The sequence below is a fragment of the Trachypithecus francoisi genome, unplaced genomic scaffold (genome assembly GCF_009764315.1).
Source record: "Trachypithecus francoisi isolate TF-2019V2 unplaced genomic scaffold, Tfra_2.0 Contig00031, whole genome shotgun sequence".
Classification (NCBI taxonomy): Eukaryota; Metazoa; Chordata; class Mammalia; order Primates; family Cercopithecidae; genus Trachypithecus; species Trachypithecus francoisi.
Window position 1 is genome coordinate 114,923 of NW_022680464.1, and position 27,128 is coordinate 142,050.

Consider the following 27,128-nt stretch of genomic DNA (forward strand, 5'->3'; position numbering starts at 1 on the left):
CTATTGTACATAGTGCTGCAGTAAATACAGGTGTGCATGTGTCTTTATAGTAGAATCATTTATATTCCTTTGGGTATATACCCAGTAAGGGATTTGCTGGGTCAAATGGTATTTCCAGTTTTAGATACCTGAGGAATCACCACTGTTTTCCACAGTAGTTGAACTAATGTACATTGCCTCTAACAGTGTAAAAGCATTCCTATTTCTCCGGAGACTCAACCAGCATATGTTGTTATTTTATTTTTTGAGATGGAGTGTGCTCTGTCTCCAGGCTGAAGTGCAATGGCATGATCTCAGCTCACTGCAGTCTCCACCTCCTGGGTTCAAGTGATTCTCCTGTCTCTGCCTCCTAAGTAGCTGGGAATATAGGCATGTGTCACCACACCCAGCTAATTTTTGTATTTTTAGTAAAGATGGGTTTCACCATGTTGGCCAGAATGGTCTCAGTCTCCTGACTGCATGATCTGTCCTGCTCAGCCTCCCAAAGTTCTGGGATTACAGGCATGAGCCACTGCACTAGGCCTGTGTCTTGACTTTTTAATTATCACCATTCTAAGTGGCATTAGATGGTATCTCATGTGGTTTTGATTTGCATTTCTCCAATAATCAGTAATGTTGAGCTTTTCTTTTCATATGTATCAGCCACATAAGTGTCTTTTTTGACAAGTGTCTGTTCATATCCTTTGCCCACTTTTTGGTGGGGTTGTTTCTTGTAAATTTAAGCTCCTTGTAGATTCTGGATATTAAAAGTTTGTCAGATGAGCAGCTTGCAAATATTTTCTCCCATTCTGTAGGTTGCCTGCTCACTCTGATGATAGGTTCTTTTGCTGTGCAGAAGCTCTTTAATTAGATCCCATTGGTCAATTTTGACTTTCGTTGCAGTTGTTTTTGTCATGAATTTTTTGCCCATACATATGTCCTGAATGGTATTGCTTAGGTTCCCTTCTCATGGTTTTTATGGTTTTAAGTTTTACATTTAAGACCTTAAACCATCTTGAGTTATTTTTTGTATAAGGTATAAAGAAGGGGTCCAGTTTCTGTTTTCTACATATGGATGGCCAGTTTTCCCAACACCATTTTTAAATAGAAGATCCTTTCTCCATTGCTTGTTTTTGTCAGATCTGTCAAAGATCAGATGGTTGTAATGTGTGGTTTTATTTCTGAGGTCTTTGTTCTACCCCATTGCTCTACATGTCTGTGTTGGTACCAGTACCACGCTGTTACGGTTACCGTGGCCTTGTAGTATAGTTTGAAGTCAGGTAACATGATGCTTCCGGTTTTGTTATTTTGCTTAGGATTGCCTTGGGTGTACCAGGTCTTCTTTGATTCTATATGAAATTTAAAGTAGTTTTTTTAAAACCTATGTTAAAAATACCAGTGGTAGTTTGATGGGAATAGCACTGAATCTCAAAATTACTTTGGGCAGTATGGCCATTTTCATGATATTGATTCTTCCTATTCTCGAGAATGAAATAATTTTCCCATTTGTTTGTGTCCTCTCTTATTTCCTTGAGCCATGGTTTGTAGTTCTCCTTGAAGAGGTCCTTCAAATCCCTTGTGAACTGTATTGCTAGGTATTTTCTTCTCTTTGTAGCAACTGTGAATGGGAGTTCATTCATGATTTGGCTCTCCACTTGTCTATTGCTGATGTAAACTAATACTTGCGACTTTGACACATTCATTTTGTATCCTGAGACTTTGCTGAAGTTGCTTATCAGTTTAAGGAGTTTTGGGACTGAGATGATGGGGTTTTCTAAATACTAAATCATGTCATCTGCAAACACTTGACTTCCTCTTTTCCTCTTTGAATATCCTTTGCTTCTTTCTCTTGTCTGATTGCCTTGGCCAGAACTTCCAGTACTACATTTAATAGGAGTAGTGAGAAAAAAAATCCTTGCCTTGTTCTGGGTTTCAAAGGGAATGCTTTCAGCTTTTTCCCATTTAATAACATATTATTTCTTGTCTTCTGCTAGCTTATGGATTAGTTTGTTCTTGCCTCTCTTTTTTAATTACGATGCTAGCATATCAATTTGAGATCTTTCAAGCTTTCTGATACAGGCATTTAGTGCTATAAATCTCCCTCTAACACTGCTTTAGCTGTTTCTCAGAGATTCTAATACATTGTCTCTTTGTTCTCGTTGGTTTCAAATAATTTTCTGATTTATTCCTTAAGTTCATTATTTACTCAGGAGTCACTCAGGAGCTGGTTGTTCAATTTCCATTAATCGTGTGGTTTTGAGTAAATTTCTTAATCCTGAATTCTAATTTGATTGCACTGTGGTATGAGAGACAGTTATTATTAAGTTCTTTTGCATTTGCTGGAGAGTTTCACTTTCAGTTATGTAGTCAATTTCAGAATAAGTGCCTTGTGGCACTGAGAAGATATATATTCTGTTGATTCAGGGTAAAGAGTTCTCTGGACATTTACTATCTCCACTTGATCCAGAGCTGAGTACAAGTCCTAAATATCCTTGTTAATTCTCTTTCTCATAGATCTCTTACAGTGGGGGTTTAAAATCTCCCACTATTATTGTATGGAATCTAAGTCTCTTTGTAGGTCTGCAGAACTTGTTTTATGAGTCTAAGTGATCCTGTATTGAGTGCGTGTGTATTTAAAATAGCTCTTCTTGTTGAATTGTTCCCTCTACCATTATGTAGCGCCCTTCTCTTTTCTGTTGGTTTAAAATCTGTTTTGTCAGATAATGGAATTGTAACCCCTTCTTTTTTTGTTTTCCATTTTCTTGGTAAATTTTCCTACATTCCTTTATTTTAAGGCTATGCATGTCTTTGAACGTGAGATGAGTTGCCTGAATACAGTACAAGAATAGGTCTTGACTCTTTAGCCAATTTGCCAATCCATATCTTTTAATTGGGGCATTTAGACCATTTACATTTAGGGTTAGAGTGTTATGTGTGAATTCGATCTTGTCATCATGATGCTAACTCATTATTTTGCACACTAGTTGATGCAGTTTCTTCACTGTGTCATTGGTATTTATATTTTGTTTTTCAAGTGGCTGGTACTAGCTTTTCCTTTCCATATTTAGTGCTTCTTTTAGGAGCTCTTGCAAAGCAGGTCTAGTGGTAATCAAATCCCTCTGCATTTGCTTACCTGGAAATAATTTTATTTCTCCTTCGCTTATGAAGTTTAGTTTAGCTGGATACGAAATTCTGGCTTGAAAATTCTTTTCCTTAAGACTGTTGAATATTGGCCCCCAATGTGTTTTGGCTTGAAACTTTTCTGCTGAGAGGTCTGCTGTTAGTCTGACGGACTTCCCTTTGTAGGTGACCTGGTCTTTTTCTTTGTCTGCCCTTAACAGTTTTTCCTTCATTTCAGCCTTGGAGAATCTGATGATTTTGTGCGTTGGAGTTCATCTTCTCATGGGGTATCATAATGGTTTTCTCTGTATTTCCTGAATTTGCATGTTGGCCTGCCTTGCTAGATTGGGGAAATTCTCCTAGATAATATCCTAAAGTGTGTTTTCCAGCCTATTTCCATTCTCCCTGTCTCCTTCTGGTACTCAAATCAATTGTAGGTTCAGTCTTTTTACGAAGTTTCATATGTCTTGGAGTCTTTGTTTATTCCTTTTCATTCTTATTTCTCTTCTGTTGTCTGCGTGTCTTATTTCACCAAGGTGATCTTCAAACTCTGATATCCATTTTTCCGTTTGGTCTATTTATCTACTGATATTTGTGTGTGCTTCATGAGTTCTTGTTCTGTGTTTGTCAGTTTCATCAGGTCGTTTATGTTCCTCTCTATACTGGTTATTCTACTTAGCAATTCCTCTAACATTCTATTAAGGTTCGTAGCTTCTTTACTTTGGGTTAGAATATGCTCCTTTACCTCAGCGTAGTTTTTTATTACCCATTTTCTGCCTGCTTCTGTCAATTCATCTATCTGATCCTCCATCCAGTTCTGTGCCCTCGAGGCACTGTGGTCATTTGGAGTAGAAGAGGCACTCTGGGCTTTGGGGTTTTCAGGATGTTTTCATTGATTTTTTTCATCTTCATGAGTTTCTGTAGTTTTGGAGTTTGAGACTATTGACCCTTGGATGGGGTTTTCTAATACATCATCAACAAAGAAACAGTTTGACTTATTTTTTTATTTGAATGCCTTTTCTTTCTTTCTCTTGCATGCTTTCTCTGGCTAGGAATTCCAGTACTATCTTTAGGAGGAACAATGAGAGTGGGCACCCTTTTCTTTTTTTTTTTTTTTTTTTTTTGAGGCGGAGTCTCGCTCTGTCACCCGGACTGGAGTGCAGTGGCCAGATCTCAGCTCACGGCAAGCTCCGCCTCCCGGTTTACGCCATTCTCCTGCCTCAGCCTCCCCAGTAGCTGGGACTACAGGCGCCCGCCACCTCGCCCGGCTAGTTTTTGTATTTTTAGTAGAGACGGGGTTTCACTGTGTTAGCCAGGATGGTCTCGATCTCCTGACCACGTGATCCGCCCGTCTCGGCCTCCCAAAGTGCTGGGATTACAGGCTTGAGCCATCGCGCCCGGCCGGCACCCTTTTCTTGTTCCAGTTCTTAAGGAGAATGTTTTCTGCTGTTGCTGATTCAGATGGCTTTCATTATTTTGAGATATGTTCCTTTAGACAGATACTTAGTCTATTGAGGGGTTTTATTATAAAGGAATGTTGGATTTTATCCAAAGCTTTTTCAGCACCTATCAAACATTAATTTTTTACTGTTTAATTTTATGGATACATAAATTATAATATATGTGTATAGGTGTATATAATTATGAAGTACATGGGCTATTTGTAGGCAGACATACAATGCATAGTAATCACATCATGGATAATAAGGTATCTATCCTCTAAAGCATTTATCTTTTGTGTTACAAACAACCCAATTACACTAGTTTAGTTACTTTTAAATGTACAGTTACATTAGTTTGAGTATAGTCACTCTGCTGTAATATCAAATACTAGGTTTTATTCATTCTTTTATGCTATTTTTTTTGTACCTATTAATCATCCCCACCTCCTCCCCACTCTGTTAATACCTTTCCCAGCCTCTGGTAACCATTCTACTCTCTATCTTCATGTATTCACTTGTTTTGGTTTTTACATTCCACGAAAAATGTGAGATCATCTGATGTTTGTCTTTCTGTGCCTGGTTTATTTCATGTAACATAATGAGCTCCAGTTCCATTCACGCTGTTGCAAATAACGAGATCTCATTTTTCATGGCTAAATAGTACCCCATTATGTGTAAGTAACACACTTCATCTATTGAACACCTAGGTTGCTTCTAAATTTTGGCTCTTTTAAACAGTGCTGCAACAAACATAAGAGTGCATATATCTTTTTCATATACTAATTTTGCATTTTGGAAGTATATAAATAACAATGAGATTGTGGGATCATATGTAGTAGCTCTATTCTTAGTTTTTTAATAAACTTCCAAACTGTTCTGTATAGTGATAGTGCTAACTTACATTCCTATCAGCAGTGTGCAAGGATTCCCTGTTCTCCATATCCTTACCAGCATTTATTATTGTCCATCTTTTGGATGAAACATAGGCAATAACAAATGATGATATATCGTTGTAATTTTGATTGAATTAATCTGATGTCAGCTAACACCCCTAGTACAATGTTTAATATCAGTGGTGAAAGTAAGAATCCTTGTCATGTTCTAGATCTCAGTTAAAAGACTTTCAGCTTTTCCCCATTCAGTGTGATACAAGATGTGGGTCTGTCAAATATGGCTTTTTTTTTTTGAGACAACTTGCTCTGTCACCCAGGTTGGGGTGTAATTGTGTGATCTTAGCTCACGGCCACCTCCCACATTCCAGCAATTCTCCTACCTCAGCCTCTCAAGTAGATGGTACTGCAGGCACCCACCACCATGCCCAGCTACTTTTCATATTTTTAGAAGTGACGATGTTTCACCATGTTGATCCGGCTCGTCTCAAACCTCCGACCTCAAATGATTTGCTTGTTTCAAGCTCCCAAAGAGCTGTAATTAAAGGTATAAGCCGCCACACCTGGCCATATATGGCTTTTTAAAATTATATGATTTTTGTTTTTGATAATGTTTATGTGGTGAATTATACTTATTGATGTGGGTATGCTGAACCAACTCTGTACGCGAGGAATAAAGTTTATTTGGTCATGATGAATTAACTTTTTGATGTAACGCAGGTTTGGTTTACTACTATTTAGTTGAGGGTTTTTACGTTTATATTCAGCAGGAATATAAAACTAAAGAGTTCATTTTTCTTGTATCTTTGCTAATTTTTGGTATAAGGATGATGTTGGCTTCACAGAGTGAGTTAGGAAGGAGCCACTCTTCCTCAATTTTTGGAATAGTTTCAGTCGAATTGTTACTTTTTTTTTTTTTTTTTTTTTTGGAGATACAGTCACTCTGTTGCCCAGGCTGAAATGTAGTAGCATGATCTCTCCTCACTGCAACCTCCATCTCCCAGGTTTAAGTGATTCTGATGGCTCAGCCTCCTGAATAGCTGGGATTACAGGCATCCACCAGCACACCCGGCCAATTTTTGTATTTTTAGTAGAAATGGGTTTTTACTATGTTGGCTAGGCTGGTCTCTAATACTGGCCAAGAGATCTGCCCACCCTGGCCCCCTAAAGTGCTGAATTACAGGCGTGAGACACTGTGCCTGGTCTTTAAAAAAAAAAAGAAAAAGAAAAAGAAAAAATTACCCCTGATAGACAGACTTTGGCTTCAGATACATCTGGTCCAGGGAATTTGCTTTGCCTGGTAGGTCTTTTATTACTGATTTAAATTGTTAACTTTTTACTGATATATTCAAAGTTTTACTTATTTCCTGGAAGTGTGTGTTTCCAGAAATTTAATGATTTTCTCTAGATTTTCTAAATTGCTTGCATGAAGGTATTTCTAACAGTTTTTGAAGAGTTTTGGTTTTTTATAGAATTAGTTGTAATGACATCTTTGTCACTTATCATTATACTTATTTGGAACCTTTTTGTTGTTGCTAATCTAGCTGGTGGTAAAAAAATCTTTTTTATTCCTTTGAAATAACAACCCAGCTTCATTAATCTTTTGTATAGGCTTTTCATTTTATTTTCATTCAGTTCTTCCCTGATTTCAGTTATTTCTTTTCTTCTGCTATATTTGGGATTGGTATATTCTTTTTCCCCACTTCTTCTAGGTATGATATATCCTTAATTTCAGATCTTTCTAACTTCTAGATGAAGGTATTTGGCACTATAAAGTTTCTTGCCAACACTGCTTTCACTGTATCCCAGAATTGAAGTAATTTTTTGTCTCTTTTTATTAACTTTAAAGGATGTTTTCATTCCTGCTATAATGTCATTGTTCTCCAAGAGTTATTAAGGAGTACGTTATTTAATTTTCATATTTTCACATAGTTTTGAGAGATCTTCATGGTATTGATTTCGATTTTAATTTTTGATAGGGGAGAAGAGCAAAGAAGTGCTGGTTAGAAAAGGACAGAGTCACAGAAGGGCACGGTGTCTCACGCCTGTAATCCCAGCACTTTGGGAGGCCGGGGTGGGCAGATCACGAGGTCAGGAGATAGAGACCATTCTGTCTAACACAGTGAAATCCTGTCTCTACTAAAAATACAAAAAAAATTAGCAAGGCGTGGTGGCAGGTGCCTGTAGTCCCAGTACTGGGGAGGGCTGAGGCAGAAGAATGGCGTGAACCCAGGAGGCGAAGCTTGCAGTGAGCCAAGATCGTGCCACTGCACTCCAGCTTGGGTTACTGAGCAAGACTCTGTCTCAAAAAAAAAAAAAAGAAAGAAAAATAAAAAGAAAAAGAATGGAAGAAACAAAAGGGCAGGGTCAGCATTCAGGGTTCCACTCTTGGGCCTATATACATAGATCTAAGCGAGGATAGGCACTCCTGTTTTCACACTCAAATGATGCTTTTCCAAAACCAGTCTACCACAGGTCCCATCTTGTGTCCATAAAAACCCCTCCAACGGCCGGGCATGGTGGTTCACACTTGTAATCCCAGCACTTTGGGAGGCCAAGGCAGGCAGATCACGATGTCAGGAGTTCAAGATCAACCTGGCCAACATGGTAAAACCCCATCCCTACTGAAGACACAAAAAAAATTACCTGGGCTGGGCACCATGGTTCACGCCTATAATCCAAGCACTTTGGCAGGCCGAGGCGGGCGGATCACAAGGTCAGGAGATCAAGACCATCCTGGCTAACATGGTGAAACTCCATCTCACAAAAAATCAGCCGGGCATGGGTGGCAAGTGCCTGTAGTCCCAGCTACTCAGGAGGCTGAGGCAGGAGAATGGGAGGCGGAGCGTGCAGTGAGCTGAGATCACGCCACTGCACTCCAGCCTGGGTGACAGAGCAAGACTCCCTCTCAAGAAAAAAAAAAATTACCTAGGCATGGTGGTGTACGCCTGTAATCCCAGCTACTCAGGAGGCTGAGGCAGGAGAATCACTTGAACCCAAGAAGGTTGCAGTGAGCCAAGATCTAGTCTGGGTCACAGGGCGAGTCTCCATCTAAAAAAATACAAACAAATAAACAAAAAACCCTAGACTCTAACAAACAAGCGGCTGGGTATTGGGAAAAGCAGAGGAGTGGAAGAGCACACTGACAGGCACCAGCAGATGCCAGCAGGCTATCAATGGCAGGAAGGCATGAATTTGGTTGGGGGTTGTGGGAGAAAAGTCTGATCGCTGGATCACCCAACTCCAGGGGAAGGCCATCTTTCCAAGCTATCCCCCTTCTGGCCTCCCCATCACCTCACTGAGAGCTAGTTGCACTCAGTAAAGCCTTGCACACATCCTCCAACCCATGTGATCCGATTTTTCTGGTACACTAGGGCAAGAATCCAGGATACAGAAAGCTCTCTGTCCTTGTGATAAGGCAGAGGGTCTAATTAAGCTGATTAACACAGTTGCCACACAAGCCCACTTGGGTTTCAGGAGCTATGAACACTCAACACTACTTGCTGCCATGAGGTCAGAATGCAAAAATGCTTCCCACAAACTGCCTTCCTCCCTGATGCCTCCAGGGATTTGACCGGGGAGCAATGAAGAAGCAAGCCACTCCCCAGTTTCATGCTCTGTGAGGGAAACAACGGAACTCTTTCTGTTTCACTTGTGTAGTATCAGATACTAATATTTTGTTTCTATGTTTAACATTCCCTTAAATACCTCTTGTAAGTGTAGTCTGGTGGTAAAAAATGTCCTTACTGTTTCCTCATTTCATAAGGATTTTGTTTCTTCTTCACTTATGAAGCTCAGTTTGCTAGGATATGAAATTTTTTGTTTTGTTTTTGTTTTTGTTTTTGTTTTTGTTTTTGAGGATGCTGAGAAACAGGCCCCCATCTGTTTGGGATTGTAAGATTTCTACTAACAGGTCTTCTGGTAGTCTAATAGGGTTCCTTTAGTGAGTGACTTGATCTTTCTTTTCACCTGTCTGTACAATTTTTTTTGTATTGACATTATTGAATCTAATGACTGTGTGCCTTGAGGATAGTCATCTTGTATAGTATCTTTCAGGGGTTCTCTGTATTTCTTGAATTAGCATGCCTATTGAGGCAGTAAGATTGGGGAAGTTTTTATGGACTGTACCCTCAAATATGTTCTCTAAATCGCTTACTCTCCTTTTCCGTCAGGAATGCCAATGAGTCATAGATTTGGTCTCATTCATAATCTCATGTTTTTTGTAGGTTTCGTTCATTAAAAAATTTTTTTTCTTCATTTTTGTCTGAATTGACTCAAAGTCCCTGTCTCTGAGCTCTGAAATTCTTTCTTCAGCTGGTTGTACTCTACTGTTTCTTTGGGGAGAGTGTTCTTCGGCACTGGGGACAGAGTGTTCTCCAGGGAAGGGTTAAGTCACCCAGTTGAAAGTTCTCCCATACCATGTCCCACTTATGCTTGATAAGTCTTTAACGGATAAATGTAAAGTCAACAAAGGAAATCCTAAGACGGGTGAGTTCCAGGTCATTGTAAAGTTCTTCAGTGTCACTGAACTGAACAAACTGCTTAGAACAAACCCAACAGTTAGTTTTGTATAAATGGGCCATGGCAGATACTGTAGGGGCTAAAAGGTGTGACATATTACTAAGTCTGATAAAAAGTCCTAACAGACTTAGTAATAGTAAAACACTCATGTTTACTTCCTGTTAGTAACCATCATTCCTGCTATGAGAATAATCATTAACCAAAATGCTACAGTAATTGAGATGCTCTGTCTGATATTCCACACTGGTGCTTCTGTATATATGTAGTTCTATAGCAAATAGTAGAGTGAGTATAGCAATTCCTGCAAGGGTGGCATAGTAAATAATTTCCATCAAAAAGGAATTCTACTATTTGGCTTAAAGGAAGATGTAGAAACAACAAAAAGTATTTGGAGAAGAAGGGGCAAGACTGAGTAAGATGAGTAGCTCTCACTCAGTTACTTATCTTTTGTGATTTTCAGCTTAAGCTCTACTACTTCTTCACATTGATATTCAGGACATTGCTCTGAACTTTCAGGGGTTGCTCCCACAGCTCTCCAGGCTTTGACTCGTATGTGATGATGTATTCAGGAGCCAATTCCTGTAACTTTTATTGCTGATGGGGTTGAAAGAAGAACAGTATAAGGCCCTTCGTACTGATACTAAATCTCCTGGGTGAAATAGAGGTGGCCCTATTTTCTGAGGTTGGGCTTTTGTCAATTGTGCTAATTCCTGTTGGAAGTGAGCCAGAGAAGTTACATGCTTAACTACCACTGAAGTTTCCTGATCTAATAGAAAATCATTGATTAAGGGAAGGCTGTCCATACTGAATCTCAAAAGGACTCAGACCTAATTTTGAAAGGGTATTTCTTATTCTTATGGGAAGAAGAGTGACCCAAGAAAAGTGAGTTTTAGGACAATTTCCTGAGATGTTTCTTGATAATATCAATGTTCTCTACCCTTCCTGAGGATTGGGATAACCAAGCATAATGCAGATGATATTGTGTAGACCTACTATTTTTAAGAGCCCTTGTGTAACAGCTGCCTTTAATGAGGGCCCATTGTCACTTTGAAGATACTTAGGTAGACAAAGCAAGGAGTTAATTCATTAACGAACACTTTTATTACCTCAGAGACTTTTTCATTATAGTATGGAAATACCTCTACCAAGTCAGCAAAGATATCTACACATACCAGCAGGTATGCCCTTTGTCTGTGGCATGTGGGTGACATCTATTTGAGAGTCTTCCCCTATTCTTTGGGTTTGAGGCAGGAGTCACCTGTTTAGGGTATTAGTTTTAAGACAGACTTCTCAAGCATTAACAACTTGCTTGACTGATTTTAGTAAGTTCTCTCTTGAAAGCAATCTCTGGGCACATTGATAAGTTTTATTTTTTCCCAGGTGAAAAGCTTGGTGAGGGACTTTAAAGGAGGCTGGCAAGTGGAGTTTGCCTTACTGACTGTAGCCATCCTGAGGACTAAAATATATACCCTTGAAAAGTGGCCCATTCTACTTCTGTAGGGGAGTACTGAGGTTTAATTTCTCTTATGGAGCCTTCCCAGGTTAGAGGGATTTGAAGAGTGTTGATATCTTGAGGCTTCCTTTCCTCTGATTTAGCTCCTTGATCAGATAATCTGTTTCCTTCACTTACCTCATCTGTTCCCTTTTGATGTCATCAAAAGTGACAATGCATCACTGTCATTTCTTATGGAAGGAAAACTGAGGATAATAACATGTTAATTTGCTGGTGATATTTTATAGAACATCCATTGGTGGTTAAATAAATAAATAAATAAAAGACTTTTTTCCAAATGGAAGCTTGAGCATGAAGAACCAGGAAAATTATGTTCCTTTTATGCCTAAATTGCTAATTTTTTTAATAATAAAAGAACATTGAATTTTTTAAAAACTTTTTTTGCATTGAGACGATTATATGTTTATTCGTTCTTCATTCTGCTGATGTAACTTATTACATTTACTGCTTTGTATATTTCAAGAATCCTCACATTGCTCTAATAAATTCCAACTGATCATGACATATTATATTCTTGATATCTTGTTGGATTTGTTTTGCTAGCATTTTGAAAGTATTTTTGTGGATATGTTAATCAGGGATATTGACCTGTAAGGTTGGTAATTGAATCCTTGTCTAGTTTTGACTTCATAATGAGTGAGAAAAAAAGTCTCTTTGTAAAACTTTTATAAATTTATAGAGTACAAGAGCAATGTAATTTCTTATCATCACTTTCTCACAGCTTCTCACCCTTTGGAATCTCTCTTGTCTATTATTCCACACTCTTTGGCCATGTATATGTATTATTATCTCCTGTTTGTAAATAAGAATATGCAATATTTGTCTTTCAGTGTTTGCCTTGTTTCACTTAAGGTCATGTCCTCCATTTCCATCTATGTTGTTGCAAATAAAATGATTTTATTCCTTTTTATGGCTGAATGAGATTTCATTGTGCATACATACCATATTTTCTTTATCTAAGTGTCTGTTGATTGACACTTACTCCATATTTTTGCTGTTTTTTTTTTTTTTTTTTTTTTTTTTTTGAGATGGAGTTTTGATCTGTCACCAGGGTGGGAGTGCAGTGGGTCAGTCTTGGCTCACTGCAACCTCTGCCTCCTGGCTGCAAGCTATTCTCCTGCCTCGGCCTCCTGAGTATCTGGTGGGATTATAGGCAAGTGCCACCATACCCATCTAATTTTTGTATTTTAGTAGAGACAGGGTTTTGCTATGTTGGCCACGCTGGTCTTGAACTTCTGACCTTAGGTGATCTACCTGCCTCAGCCTCCCAAAGTGCTGGAATTACATATGTGAGACACTGTGCCTAGTCAATAATTTGTTTTCCTTTGGGTAGATGTCAAATAGTGGATTGCTGAATCAAGTGGTACTATTTTTAGTTCTTTCAGAAATCTTTACAGGTTGTACTAATTTACATTCCATCAACTGTGTATAATAGTTCCTTTTCCTCCACATTCTTGCCATTATCTGTTACTTTTTGTCCTTTTAACAATAGCTGCTCTAATAGGTGTAAAATTATATCTTACTGTGGTTTTAGTATGTATTTCTGTGATGATTGCTGATATTAAACATTTTATCGTGTACCTATTGACCAAATAATATATCTTCTTTTGAGAAATATTTATTAATGTTTTTTGCCCCTTTTTAAACTGATAGTACACTTGATCTTAACTAATGGGTCAAGAAATGATTTTGCCCACTTTTTAACAGAATCATTTGTCTTACTGAGTTGCTTGAATTTCTTATAATTTTTGATATTATCTTGTTGAATGTAGAGTTTAAAATACTTCATCCCATTCTGCAGATTGTGTGTTCACTCTTTTGATTATTAATTATGCCCCTGCAGAAGCAAAGATATTTGGCGAAAGAACCTTTTATCTACTTTTGCTTTGGTTGCATGTGCCTTTAAGGTCTTAGTCATGAAATCTTTGCCTAGAACAATGTTCAGAAGAGCTTTATGTAAGTGATCTTTCAGTATTCTTATCAATTTCAGGTCTCACATTTAAGTCACATATGATTATCCAATTTTCCCAGCACCATTTATTGAAGAGAATGTTCGTTTCTCAGCATATGTTACCTAGTGAAATACCAATGTAACATAGTTGAACTTATATATATATCCTACTCTAACTTGCTTTTTTTTTTCTTTTTTTATTTTAAGATTTTTTAAGATTAAGGGAATATGATAAATTCCCTTTGTAGCTAGACCAGGTGAGTCTGGTTAAAACCAAGATAGCTGAGCAAGTAATTTCAAAAAGACCTCAAGCCTCATCATAATCTCACTTTACTGCAAAATGACATTTCTGCCAGTGATACAACAGGTGACTAATCACCAAGGCAATGACCAGAACCACGAAAAGACAAGTAAGGCAAAACTACAGTTCTGAGAAGTTTAAGCCCACTTTCTGAAAACACATGTTCTTTTCCTTACTTTTAATGTCAGTCCTTTCATTAGAGAAATAATATATTTTAACCCCTTTTCTGTTCACTAGTGGAGAATTTCGTTTGTGAACCATGCTCTCACTTCTCAATTTCCTGGCTACAAAACCTGAAATACTTGACACTGATTTTTGATTTATTGTATTGGCTTCATGACAATGAACAAGGAAAGACTCATCTTTTAGGAGACAAGCTTTCACAGTAACAGAACTGGCAACCCAGATAGGATCCTGGACTAGATAATCCACCACCCTTTTTGGGAAATCATGTCACTTCCCTAGAGACCCAGCAACTGCCACCTGAAAGTATCAGCAAATAAAGAAGTTAAATTTACTCTAACTCTAGGTGCCAGAAATCAGCCTCAGAGAAGGTAACGTATTATTGTTGTGGGGTCATAAGCAGGCAGACAAAGGGTTATAGAGCTGTAATGGAAAGGACACCCTGAGCTAAGTATGGCAGGAATGCTCACCCAAAATGAGGGTTGTGCATGGGAAACCTGGCACCATGCCATGATCTTATCCTCAGGAAAAGGTCCCTGTGGAAATCTTTGAAAGAGGGAAAGAGGACTTGTTGCTGGATAATTATTGTGGTCCTTTGGTGATGTCATATTTTCTTACTTTTTCTTGTTTCGGGGTCCCTATGTTAGGATCTGCACATCTGCCATAACAGTTGCTTCTTACAAGGTTTTGAAATTGCTCTAATAGATGAGAACATTTTCCTGAAGGTACACACACATGCACACACACACACACACATGCAAATTTGAGACATTTGGCTTTGATTTTGGGTACCTGCAGTTGTGTGATCTCTGTATGACTTCTTTAGCACTAAACAAGTTCAGTGGTATCTCTGATTTGCTCAGTGGCTTAGGGTATGGTTATTAGTTGAAGTTATGGTGAAGTTTTTCTGGGGAATATGATACCAGATGAGTTAATGCTCCCAGCGGCATTGGTACATCAAAAGCATCCCTGTTTGTAGTCATCAATGCAGCTTAAACAGGCACCAATGTTATTGGGTCCTGAAAAGTCAATTCTTGGACCACTAGATGGCTTGCTTAGACACTGGTAGTGAGAACAGTGGTCCAGGTGACTAGGTGGATTCCCGGGCCCCTGTCCAGCTGGTATATGTGTGACAGCAGTAGCAGTGGTGGAGGAACACATTGGGACCCAGAAGCCCATGTTGGTGTTGCTGGTAGCTGTGATGGATTGGGTAGTATAGTTCTTTGGCTTGCTGGTGGCATGAATGGATGGGTGTTCTCTATGGCAATATCAGTAGGTTGGGTCAGTCTGACTTCAGACCCTGGCAGAAGGGATCAGATGCCATTGGTGATGGGATGGGTCAGGATATTTCTTGGCTCCTGGATAATATACTAGAGCCCTGGGTCTGGTGCTTCTCCTCCGGGTCCTGGTAGTGTCTTCACACACTGGCTGTGACAGACAGATGCATTGGAGGAATGCTCTACTGTGGGATGGTATGATTGGTGCATTATGAGCCAAACATCAGGAAGTGGGGGCCTCTCAGGTGGAACGGCATGGGGAAGAAGCTAAAGAAGCTGTGGAGACTTAAGACTCTTCATGCCCTAGTCTCACAGTAGCCCACAGCAGAGTAGTGGGAATTGTCTTATGTTTGTCTAACAGTCTGGTCTCACCTGTCCTTTCCTGGTCATGTGGTAGCTGCAGCCATGTCTGTTTGGACTCAGACCCAGTGTGGAGCACAGCCCAACCCTAAATTCTCAATGGTGCCAAGAACCCATGACCAGAAAGGGGAGGGTTTCTCTCTGGTGAGTTTCAGAAGTAAGAAGTTGTGAGGACTGCTAACTTATCACACCCTGGTCCTACAGCATGCTATAGCAATATGGTAAGGATTGTCCTAGTGGTCTGTGGGAGTGTCCCTTTTCTCCTCTTCCTTTTTGGCCCAGTGGCAGCAGCCATTTCAGTCTGCCCTCTGGGCAGGAGTAGATCCCAGCATGTAGGTTCTTAGAATGGTGCCACGCTATAGCTGCTCTGGGCTCATGTCTGTGGGATTCTAGGTGTGTTCCTTTCTGGAGCAATGTCTCTGTGCAATGCCTAGGTCTCTCCCTATGTTAGTCCTGAGGTGCACATGGATCAAGGGTATTTCCCATAGTCAATATCACAAAAGCCTGTTGCAGAAGGGTGGAACCCTGGGGGTTTGTCTTTTACTCTTTTTCCATATTTAGGAGCTTCTCTTAGTCCCTGGCTGGGCAAGCTACCTTAAGCCCTTTTTTTAAGCTCTTTCAGTTATTCTTATCACTTGTCTGTTCAACTCCAGGATTCTCTCTTAGACAATGTGTTGAAAGTGTGAGTATCACTTGCTATTTGGGTTTCTCTCCATGGAAGTGGTACATATTAGCAACATCTAATCAGCTATTTTGATCCTCTCCCTCAGGAAGTAGTCAATACAATAAATTCAATTTTTTAAAAAATTCAACTTATTCATAAATGAAATTTTTGTTTATATAAAAAATGTTTCTACTGAAATTTTGTTCACTGTTCCAAAACAGCTGATAATTTTTAAATGTTTCAGGGAGACCTAAATGGAGAGATTTCAAGCAGAGTTATCCATATGTTAAGACTGTATGAATTAGGATATTCAGTTGGGAGAAATAGAAAGAATCACATTGTTTTTGAGATACTGGTCATCAAACTCTGGACAATTCTCCACAGTGAATTAGAAGCAAGCATTCTGTTGTTTACATTGAACAAATATATAACTTCTTATTCAAAAATATGAGACAACATAATAAAATACATTGTTAAAGCCACAAGACCTCTACATTTTGTTTTCAACCATTTCTTTAGATCACCCATAATTTTGTAGAAAAATTTCTTAAATCCTCTTAAGAACTTCAATAAACATAAATAAAATGAAATAAAAATAAAATAAAATAAATTGAAGGAGAACATGTGTTATACTTCCCTTCTCTCTCCTTTTACTCCCTCTCTTACCTCTTGTCTACAAATAAGCTAAAGCCTATTTTCTTAAAACTTAGTTTTACAATTTCCTTCAAAGAGTATTCTTCTTACCTTCAATACACAATTCACTAATAAATATATTCATAAATACATACACACCCTGGGCACAGCTGGCATTTAGAACTATATTCTACGTTCACTTTAACTCATCTCTGTTGCCCTTTATAATCTTCTACATCTTTCTATATAGGAAGAAGTAGAAGGTGATAGGTTTATCTTTCTTCCTTTTAGCTTGAAAGATTTACCTTTCTTCATAAAAATTATTCATTTCTTAGTAATATCCCTACATCATCCTAGAATCTTATTTTCATCTTTAAAAAATTTCTAAGTGCCATGTGGTGAATTAGGACAGGAAATAAATAACATTCCATTTACTAAGGATGTCCCTTTCTAATTTTCATGTTAATTCTATTAAAAGAGTTTTGTTACTGTTCCCAGTTTACATATGAAGAAACTGTGGCTCAGACAAGCTAAGTAACTTAAAGATTGTCCCTTGATGAAACTTAGGTAAGGTGAACCCCCACACATTGATATCATAGCATTAACTATTTTATGCATGCTTTTCATACATATTTTGTCCTTGAATTTAATTCTTCAAATTTTGCTCATCTGTACTGTACAATATTCATATGCAAAAAGTTTACAAATATTAGCTAGTTATTCAAAGAGATTCAGCTATAATATTAGTTGTATCTGGGTATTACTATTTCCTTTATTAATTTCATATTGATAGACTCACTAATTATCTCGATGCTAGTTACAAATTTATTTTTAATTGATCAGATAAAAAATAATAAATTTATGTGGTTCACTAAGATGAAAGGGTTATTAAAAAAAGTATGCTTTTGATAGACAGATCACAGTTCTCAGAGAGGAAAAGACTTTTGTTGTTGCTTAGGCAAAGTAGACCTTACTAAAAATAAGAAAACAATGCAATTAAAGAGACACTAAAGAAAAAGAAAATCTGGTTCATGCATGAAAGAAAGCAGAAATGTGCTAGAAGTACATGGGCAAAAAAGGGCCATCATACTTAAAAAGGTTGATATGCTATGTAGGATGAAGTAGCCAGGGCAATATGCCTTATGATAGGTATTCCTAAGTATTTAAATATATTTTTATGTGTGCTGTCCAATGTGTAAAATCCTTCGGGTCTTGCCTTTTAGATCATGCATAAAAGTTTTGCTACTATGATAACCTTGAATGTGTTTAGATAATAAACAGTTGCAGATCACACCAGAGAGACTTTTGGCCCTTTTTTGAACAACAGAGTGGTGATACAGGAGTAGCTACAGTGAACAAAGGATATACCTTTAAGGAAAGCAAAATATAGAGCTGTAGTGATTTAAAAATTTTAAACAATCACAGGCAATGACATAAGACCCTCTTAAACATAACTCTGAATGTTTTGGCATGTGCAAGCTACAAATTTGCTGACTTAAAAACAGTGCAATGCAGCTCCTTTTGCCTGTTAAACATATTATTGACTATAATGAAGGACTACATGGGCTAATCACAATATACTACCTTATATTTAGCCATGGTTGCAAAAAAATTATGATGATACAGGAATTTTTAATCACATTCAGCATATTTTTTCTTCACAAATGTGATTGGTTGTTGCAGATACCTTTAAGGATATAAATTGAGCTCATAGTTAAAAAAAATCTAGAAGACCAAGCCTCCCTGTGTTGCACAAAGAAAGTTTCTCTGAATATATTTAAAGGTATGTGGATTTTACACATTATTTTGTGTTCTTTTTATTCTGCTTAATTCTTTTCTGTAATCATATTTAATAGATGCTAATAAATTCTATGTTTCTAATACTTTATGCTGTTAAGAATCAGTTACTTCTATGGGATTATAATTAACTTTGACTCTCATTACGTAATCTTTTTACTTTATAATGCATCAAAGTATTTTGTCTACATATGTATTTAAATTTTAATTTTAGAACCCAAAAGGAGTTCCTGGAAGTCAAACTCACAACAAATATTTATCTTAATTACTTGTAAACTAAATTGAAATAATAATTCAAGGCTGTCTTTATTATTTGAACAGATTTTTTTGTTATATATATCAAATAATACCTTATTTAATACTAAAACCATCATCTAAAACTTTATCTCTTTTAAAAATTATTTTAAGTTTAATAACACATTTGGGATAGAACATCAATGTAGTACTCATATCAGCATTACTACATATTATATTCACTGTCTTTACCAAAATAATGTCTTTTTACTTAAAGATGTTTAAAGTTAGTCAATAATTTAACTAATTTGGAGTGCCATATTCCTGTCTGTCTGTATGGTCCTCTAAAGCCATACAAGCTAGGTATAATTTTTTTTTTTTTTGAGAGGAAGTCTGGCTCTGTCTCCCAGGCTGGAGTGCAGTGGGGCGAGTGTTAGCCAGGATGGTCTCGATCTCCTGACCTCGTGATCCACCCGTCTCGGCCTCCCAAAGTGCTGGGATTACAGGCTTGAGCCACCGCGCCCGGCCATCCCTGTCATTTCTTAATCTATTTTGGCAAATAACTTACATTTTTCCCTCAAATCATCAGTCTTTGTTTTTAACAGTATCAATACCTAGATGGGTAATACAAGACATATTTCTCAGCTCCTCATTTTAAAGTGATAAAATGTTGTGTAGTAATGGGTAAATACCTACCCTGATGGGCTCTTGAACCCTAAAAGCCAAATTTGTTCCTTTAATTATTAACTAAAAATTATACCTAGGCCGGCCGTGGTGGCTCACGCCTGTAATCCCAGCACTTCGCGAGGCCCAGGCAGGCGGATCACAAGTTCAGGAGATCGAGACCATCCTGGCTAACACGGTGAAACTCCGTCTCCACTAAAAACACAAAAAACTAGCTGGGCGTGGTGGTGGGCGCCTGTAGTCCCAGCTGCTCTGAGGCTGAGGCAGGAGAATGGTGTGAACCCGGGAGGCGGAGCTTGCAGTGAGCCGAGATCGCCCCACTGCACTCCAGCCTGGGAGACAGAGCCAGACTTCCTCTCAAAAAAAAAAAAAAAAAAAAAAAATTATACCTAGCTTGTATGGCTTTAGAGGACCATACAGACAGACAGGAATATGGCACTCCAAATTACATAACGACTTGATTTATTTTCCTAAACTTGTTCCGTTTCCAACCTAAATGAAAAATGATTTTATGCTAACTACTGTGACTCCAAAACAATAAAATGGACTGAGAACTTGAAATCAAACATGAACAAATTAACCTGGCAAACAATATCCTACTTGCCACCCACAGACAAATGCAGATTATGTTTTTTAAGATAGCTTTATGATGCACATGTCTGAGAAGAGATGAGAAAAGCAGTTGTTGACTTTCATTTCAGAACCATCAAGAAATGGGGACCTGGATTTTGTTTGCCTGCCTTGTGGGAGCAGCTTTTGCCATGCCTGTGAGTAAAAGATTCTTAGCATAAGTTGTGTCCAATTTATAAACGTGAAAATAAGAATCTGTCCCCTAGCTGGGAAACTTTAGGGTTTAAAACAGTTTAAGCTGAGAGGCCCCAAAACATTTGTGTTGAAGAAACACTTTGAGGAGTGAAAACAGATTCTCTCTTCCTAGCTTATTTTGCTTAGCAGAATGTCTTTCATGCTCTTTCACATCTTTGTAAACGACAGGATTTTCTTCCTTTTTAAGGTTGTAGTGTTCCATTGATTAGCCTCACTTAATCTTTCCACATTGTAAATATACATCTAAACATCATATTGTACACTATGAATATATATAACTATGATGTACCCACAAAAATTTAAAAATAAATCAAATAATTAAATAAAATAGCTTCTGAGATACGTCCACTAGATGTTCTGATTTGGTACAACTGGGGTTTGGCCTAGGACTCTGTATTTTTACAAGCACCCCAGGAGATTCAGTTGACACCATTCGCTTGTAAATATCACCACCCGTTTCTAGATGGAGGAAGTTTTTGGGGTTTTTTTTTGTTTTTTTTTCCTTGTTGTTGTTATTGAGACAGAGTCTCGTTCTGTCCCCCAGCCTGGACTGCAGTGGCACGATCTCAGCTCACTGCAACCTCTACCTTTCATGTTCAAGTGATTCTCCTGCCTCAGCCTCCTGAGTAGCTGGGACTATAGGCATGTGCCAGCACACCACATTAATTTTTTGTATTTTTAGTAGAGACAGGGTTTCACCATGTTGATCAAGCTGGTCTCGATCTCCTTACCTTATGATCCGCCTGCCTCGGCCTCCCACAGTGCTGGGATGACAGGCGTGAGCCACAATGCTGGCCTGGAGGAAACTTTTGAAAGGACTCTTGAAAGGTCTCCAGAGAAAGTGCTTAATCAGCCTTATAAAAATATTACCAAAGTGCTCGTTTGGTCTAAAATCCAACCCTTCTCAAGTTTCCAGATCTCTTCTTGCCCTCCACATGTTACTGTTGTTATCCCTCAAAGGGTAGGATTTCTGTGTTAGGAATCCACTTCTAGAACCATCTTAACTATTCTCAGAAGTCCTACCCCTTTGGGTGCATCTGATAAGTATGTGGCTTTCTTGTGGTTGCCCAGGATCCTGCCTACACTCAATATATAGTGATATATTTTATATTCAAATGTATTAAACACCAGATGTCAGACCCACTCTGTCTGGATACAGGTGCATAAAGGCAGAGAACTTAGAACATATGCATGCCAAGCAGCCTGCATTTACTTTTTGGTGGCATAAAGAGCAGCTGATACAACCTGAAGCCAGCAAGCTTCCACACCTACCTCCTCTCTTCCTCTCTCGTGCACAAAGCCAAGATTCTGTGCTCTGCCTTCCTGAAATCCTGCACTGTGGCAATCCCTAGTCTTCTCAGGAATCCCAGCATTACAAATTCAGCCCTTTTCCTGCTCTCAGTCAAGAGGGTATAGGACCTGAATAAAACCATTCACATTCAGGTAAGAGTGAATAAAACCTCCTATGGAATGTGAGAATTTTAAAATAATATAATATAGCCAGTCCTAAATGAGGTCAATGCCTGAGGGAGACTTTCTTCATGATTGTCTCTTTTTTCCTTCATATGGACCCCAGGCACAACTAGAGTTCCACAATGCAGGCACCAAACCCTTGGCCCCCACTTTAGAGAGGATAGACAGTACTGATTCAGATAATCACTCAGGTAGCCTTTTATTTTTAACTGAAAATTTTTCTGCCATAAAAACATGGGGAGAATAATGAAAAAGACTGGCCTAAATAAAGTCTTTCATTTTTCCATGGGATTTGTGACGTTTCTATTTTCTCCACCCATCTTGTTCTGGCATTCATTAATTTCCACTTTGTGGTTTCTTTTGTTGTTTGGATATGTTGTTTACTTTGCATGTCAGTTATGACAAATCCCTTTGATACTTAAAGTACTTGACCACCACCTGATCAACAAGGGAATATTTGTAAGACAATTCTCTGCTTGTTGATATTTCTTTACTGTGTAAAAGAAACATACTTCACTCCCCAACATGGGGTGAGTTTTATCAGCACGTAAACTGTTAGACAGGATAAGGTAGAATTCATTGACACACTGGGGTGGGAGAAGGATGTTGTTTGATCACTGGAGAATAAATGTGTCCTGGTTTCTGCTTCCAGGTCTCCAACTTTAAGACTATAACCCTAGGGACAATCATTTAGCTATTCTAGACCTCTTTAAAATAAGAGGTCTCCTGTCCTACATAGTACATTTGTTTTAACAAAAAACAGACCTTAATGTATTCTATATTATACAGATTTTTTAAAAGTAATTTTAGTCTCTCTTAATGTGAACAACTGCATATTGACTTAATCTCTTATCTCTCTTCCCTTCCTTCACACTCTCCCTTCCTCTCTCTTTCTATTCTCCTTGCCTCCTCCCTATAAAAGCTACCACCTCATCCTGGGCACCCTGGTTATATCAACTTCAGCTATGAGGTAATTTTTCTCCTTACTAATTTTGATCACTGTTTGCATTAACAGTCCCCTGGGTTCTGTAAAGAATAGTGGGTTGACTCTTCATCCCAAATGAAGTGGTTTCTCAAATGGTCCCAATTTTACAGTTCCTACCATATCTTCCCAGTTTAAGCTCTGATGGTTGGTCTAAAGCCTGTGTTGTTCCAGCACCCTCCTGCCTGACCACTCGGATTGACTCTCTCCTCCTAAATATGGCTCAGGAAGATTCCATGAAAGGGCAAAAAGTCAACTCTGACTGACCAGCTTGGTTCTATCCCATCTGGTAAAATGTAAAGATTAGGTAAAGTTACTGACTTTGGGCAAATAATTTCCTCCCTTTGGAACCCCAGTTTCCTCATTTGGATGAGGGAAAGTACTGTAATATTCACATTTCAAAATGTTGGAGAGTAATATAGTTAACAATTATGAAAACTGCTTTGTCAGGTATAGTATGAGCAAGGTAATTAATTTTTTATTGATTAAATGCTGTATTACTATAAAAAGAATCCCCAAACCTAAGGTTAACCAATATATACTGTTGAGAAAGGAATAAATTCTTACTTCTGTCACAGGTTCAGGTAACAATCTTTGAGTTTATTTACTTACACAAGCTGCTGACAAATGTTAGTAAGAATCTGATGCAAGGTTTTCTGTTAAACCTAAAAGACTGACAAATCTGATCAGTAAATTTGTGTTTTTAGGATGAGGGACAGTGTTTGCACTTTTTTTTCCCATTGTGACATCAAAGGAAAGATGAAATTAACATTATGTCACATTATTATGGCATAATTTTATGTTTGCTTTGCTCTTACAATGAAGAGCAGGAGCTATGAAAATAAACAGATTTACTCCCTTTGTAACTTCAGTCAAGTTAATGAATCTCTTTAACTTCCCGTGACCTTACCTAACAAGTGAGAGTAATAATACTTGTCTCCTAGCATATGAGAAAAGATGAAGAATGTGTGTGATGGATATAAACATAGTGCCTGACACACAGGAAGCACCCGACAAATGTTTACCTTCTTTCTTTTGTAGAACTCACATTCTCAGGCTATCAATGTTGACAGTACTGCTTTAGTGAGTCTATATTTTATACTGCATCAGTCAATTTCTACATTGGATAAAAGTAAATTAAATCAAATGATTCTAATACATCTTTCTCTTAAGGTACTCACCCCTTTGAAGTGGTACCAGAGCATGATAAGACCACCAGTACGTAGACATTTTGTTCTTTATTCTCTGAAATTATTAGGCATGCATTTAATTCCCATTTTCAGAAAACACCATGTGTACTCCACATACAGACACTAATGGGAAATTTAGTTTGTAAAAAATCATATCTTGTACACAGTTCAACATTTTTGCAGAGGAAAAATAAACAAAATACTCCTGTGGCCATAACGGCAAAGAAAACACTGCTGCTTCTCTACGTGGAGTCACCTGAGCCAATGGTAAACCTGCCTCTCTGTTTCTCACCAGTACTCTTCCTATGGTTACGAGCCCATGGGTGGATGGCTGTGCCACCAAATCATCCCCGTGCTGTCCCAACAGCACCCCCTGACTCACACCCTGCAGCCTCATCACCACATTCCAGTGGTGCCAGCTCAGCAGCCTGTGGTCCCCCAGCAACCAATGATGCCTGTTCCTGGCCAACACTCCATGACTCCAACCCAATACCACCAGCCAAACCTCCTTCCCCCCGCCCAGCAGCACTATCAGCCCCAGCCTCACCAGCCCATGCAGCCCCAGCCACCTGTGCACCCCATGCAGCCCCTGCTGCCACAGCCACCTCTGCCTCCGATGTTCCCCATGCAGCCCCTGCCTCCCATGCTTCCTGATCTGACTCTGGAAGCTTGGCCAGCAACAGACAAGACCAAGCAGGAGGAAGTGGTGAGTATACCTTGAAGGCACTACAATGCAAATCCTGTTAAAATGGTGCAGCAAAGTTGGCCCCAGAGTTCTAAGGGATCCAACAACTCAGGGTCTAGAGTTGTCATAGTTACAGGTCTATGATTCCATTAGTCAGAGCAATATGTTGTGTCTTTACATTATAAACAAATTTATCTAAGTGGCTTGGTAATTAAGACCACAGTTTTCATGCTGGGTTTAAGTTTTATTATAATTGAATTTCTACCAGAGTATAAATTATGAAAACCCATTACTAGAAAAATATATTATTAAACCCTCTTAATTTTAAGGGCAACAGCATAAGGGAATATCAGTTCTTTCATTTCAAAGATTTGACTAGCAAGAAGAGGCTATAATTGCCTTGAAGGCTTAAGATAAGATGGGGTGGATAATTTTTAGAGTGCAAATATTTGAACAAGCTACAAAAGGTAGATGGGAAATCTCTTTAAAAACCTATAGGAAGATTTCCTGTTTTCAGTAGTTTTCAATCTAACTTGGAGAAAGCTAAAACTAAGCATGCTGTTAGAGTCCTTTTTAGTGCTGAGATTCCAAAGATATTAAGCTTTTAACAAGAAGTTACATCAATTTAGCACTGAATCTTCCATTACGAGAAGCACTTACAAATGAATGGGAATAATCAATAAAACAAACTTTACCCACATCCATAAAGTCTTATTTCTATGTATATGAGATTATGTGACTCTTATCACTTATATGTATACAACTGTAATTCCAATTTATATAAGCTATTGATGATTTACTACTGAGAAGTATAGAAAAGTGAGGTGGAAATGGCCAGGATAGAAAGCCAGGACAGCTAGGTTCAAGTTCTGCCTTTGCCCTCAAAAAGGAGGCACTATTGTAAAAGTCACTTCAAATGTAAGAGTATTTTCTTTTCTTTTAAAAGGGGGAAAATGATAAAATCAGATCATTTTGAAGCATCTGTCCAGGTATAAATGTGATAATTTCTGAATTAAAAAGTCATACTATATGTCATAAATGGCTTCATAATTGTGAGCATGTTTACAGAGAATCTGGGGCAGAATTTTTGAAAACTGATTGAGGCTGGGTCGGGTGGCTCACACTTGTAATCTCAGCACTTTTAGCAGCCCAGGCAAGTGAATCACCTGAGGTCAGGAGTTTGGGACCAGCCTGGTCAACATGGTGAAACCACATCTCTACTAAAAATATGAAGGGGAAAATAAAAGTTAGTTGGGCGTGGAGGCAGATGCCTGTAATTCCGATTACTAGGGAGGCTGAGGCAGGAGAATTGTTTAACCCAGGGAGTGGAGGTTGCAGTGAGCCAAGACTACACCACTGCACTACAGCCTGGGTAAAAAGAGTGAAACTCTGCCAAAAAAAAAAAAAAGAAATGAGATTGATTTAATCCCAGGTAATCTGATGTCTATTATTGGCTATTCTACTCTAAAGCACATGTTCTCTCTGTGCATAGAAAATGCGTTTATCTCCTTACTACGAATTAACACCATGGACTTTATAATGTGCTAACACCTTGACAAAGCTATTTATGGAAAGGTGACTTTGGGCAGATAGTTTGAACTCTTTAAAACTCAGTTTCTTTTTCTGTAAAATTTGAGTATAAATACTGATAGTTTCTTAGAGTTGTTTTATGAAATAGCATGATGAGCTTGGAACCTGGCATGCAAGAAGTACTCAAAGAAAGGTAACAATTGTTATTTTGTTACAAAATAATAGTCTTTAAGTTTTCTGAAAGTAGAAGATGGCTTCATGGACACCTAGTATCTAATGACAATGAAAGAACAAAGAAACTTTGGAAATTACAGAGTGCAACTTAAATGGTTGTACATTGTTTTGACAAAAGTGAAGGCATACATGTATTGTAATGGTACTCACTAGAAACATTTGTAAATTATTTAATTGTTCCTTTTGCTATTTTTTTCAGGATTAAAAGATCAGAATATCAGAGGAGAACTGAAGTAAACACTTCAGTTGCTTTCAGAGATGACACAAGCACACAATGATTTTTGCTTACAATCACTTAACTTAGCAAATTCTGTAACTAAAACTGTACCAATAGTAGACAATAAAATGTTTTAAAAATCATTCATGTCTTTGTGTTGAATGAAACTTAAATTTTCCTATCAATCATTTGAGACAATATATTATGAATGAGTATTCTTGAATAAGGTAGGAACTGCTCATTTACTCATACAAATTGGCAAGTAAATAGGGATTGTATTTCTTTTTAGAGAAAACTGAAATTATACTATGCCAAATCTTTTTAAAAAATGAATTTTACACATCAGTTAAAATCATTGATAAAATAAAAATTTATGAACATGTACAATCACTGAAACCCAAACCAAATAAAGGTAATTTTATATTAAACTTTCTTTACATTAA

General features: G+C 38.0%; 1 protein-coding gene across 2 annotated transcripts; it reads left to right on the forward strand.

The window, feature by feature from the left end:
* Positions 1-18,561: 18,561 nt before the first annotated feature.
* On the forward strand, positions 18,562-26,828 carry LOC117083429 (amelogenin, X isoform-like). 2 transcript variants are annotated; one of them, XM_033211095.1, is made up of 7 exons: positions 18,562-18,617; positions 20,251-20,316; positions 22,770-22,817; positions 23,871-23,912; positions 24,003-24,047; positions 24,315-24,725; positions 26,668-26,828. In XM_033211095.1, exons 2-7 carry the CDS (start codon positions 20,263-20,265, stop codon positions 26,671-26,673), a joined length of 606 nt encoding a protein of 201 aa, XP_033066986.1. In that variant the 5' UTR covers positions 18,562-18,617; positions 20,251-20,262; the 3' UTR covers positions 26,674-26,828. The 2 variants fall into 2 exon arrangements, with proteins under 2 accessions (XP_033066986.1, XP_033067067.1); XM_033211176.1 differs by lacking the exon at positions 23,871-23,912.
* The last annotated feature ends 300 nt before the right edge of the window (positions 26,829-27,128 follow it).

Bases quoted from the DNA above. Each gene is read 5' to 3' on its own strand.
- LOC117083429 (XM_033211095.1), top strand. From the start codon at position 20,263: ATGGGGACCTGGATTTTGTTTGCCTGCCTTGTGGGAGCAGCTTTTGCC. The intron at 20,317-22,769 runs GTGAGTAAAAGA...TCCCTATAAAAG, and splicing joins GAGCAGCTTTTGCCATGCCT to CTACCACCTCATCCTGGGCA. The intron at 23,913-24,002 runs GTGAGTCTATAT...CTTTCTCTTAAG, and splicing joins ATGTTGACAGTACTGCTTTA to GTACTCACCCCTTTGAAGTG.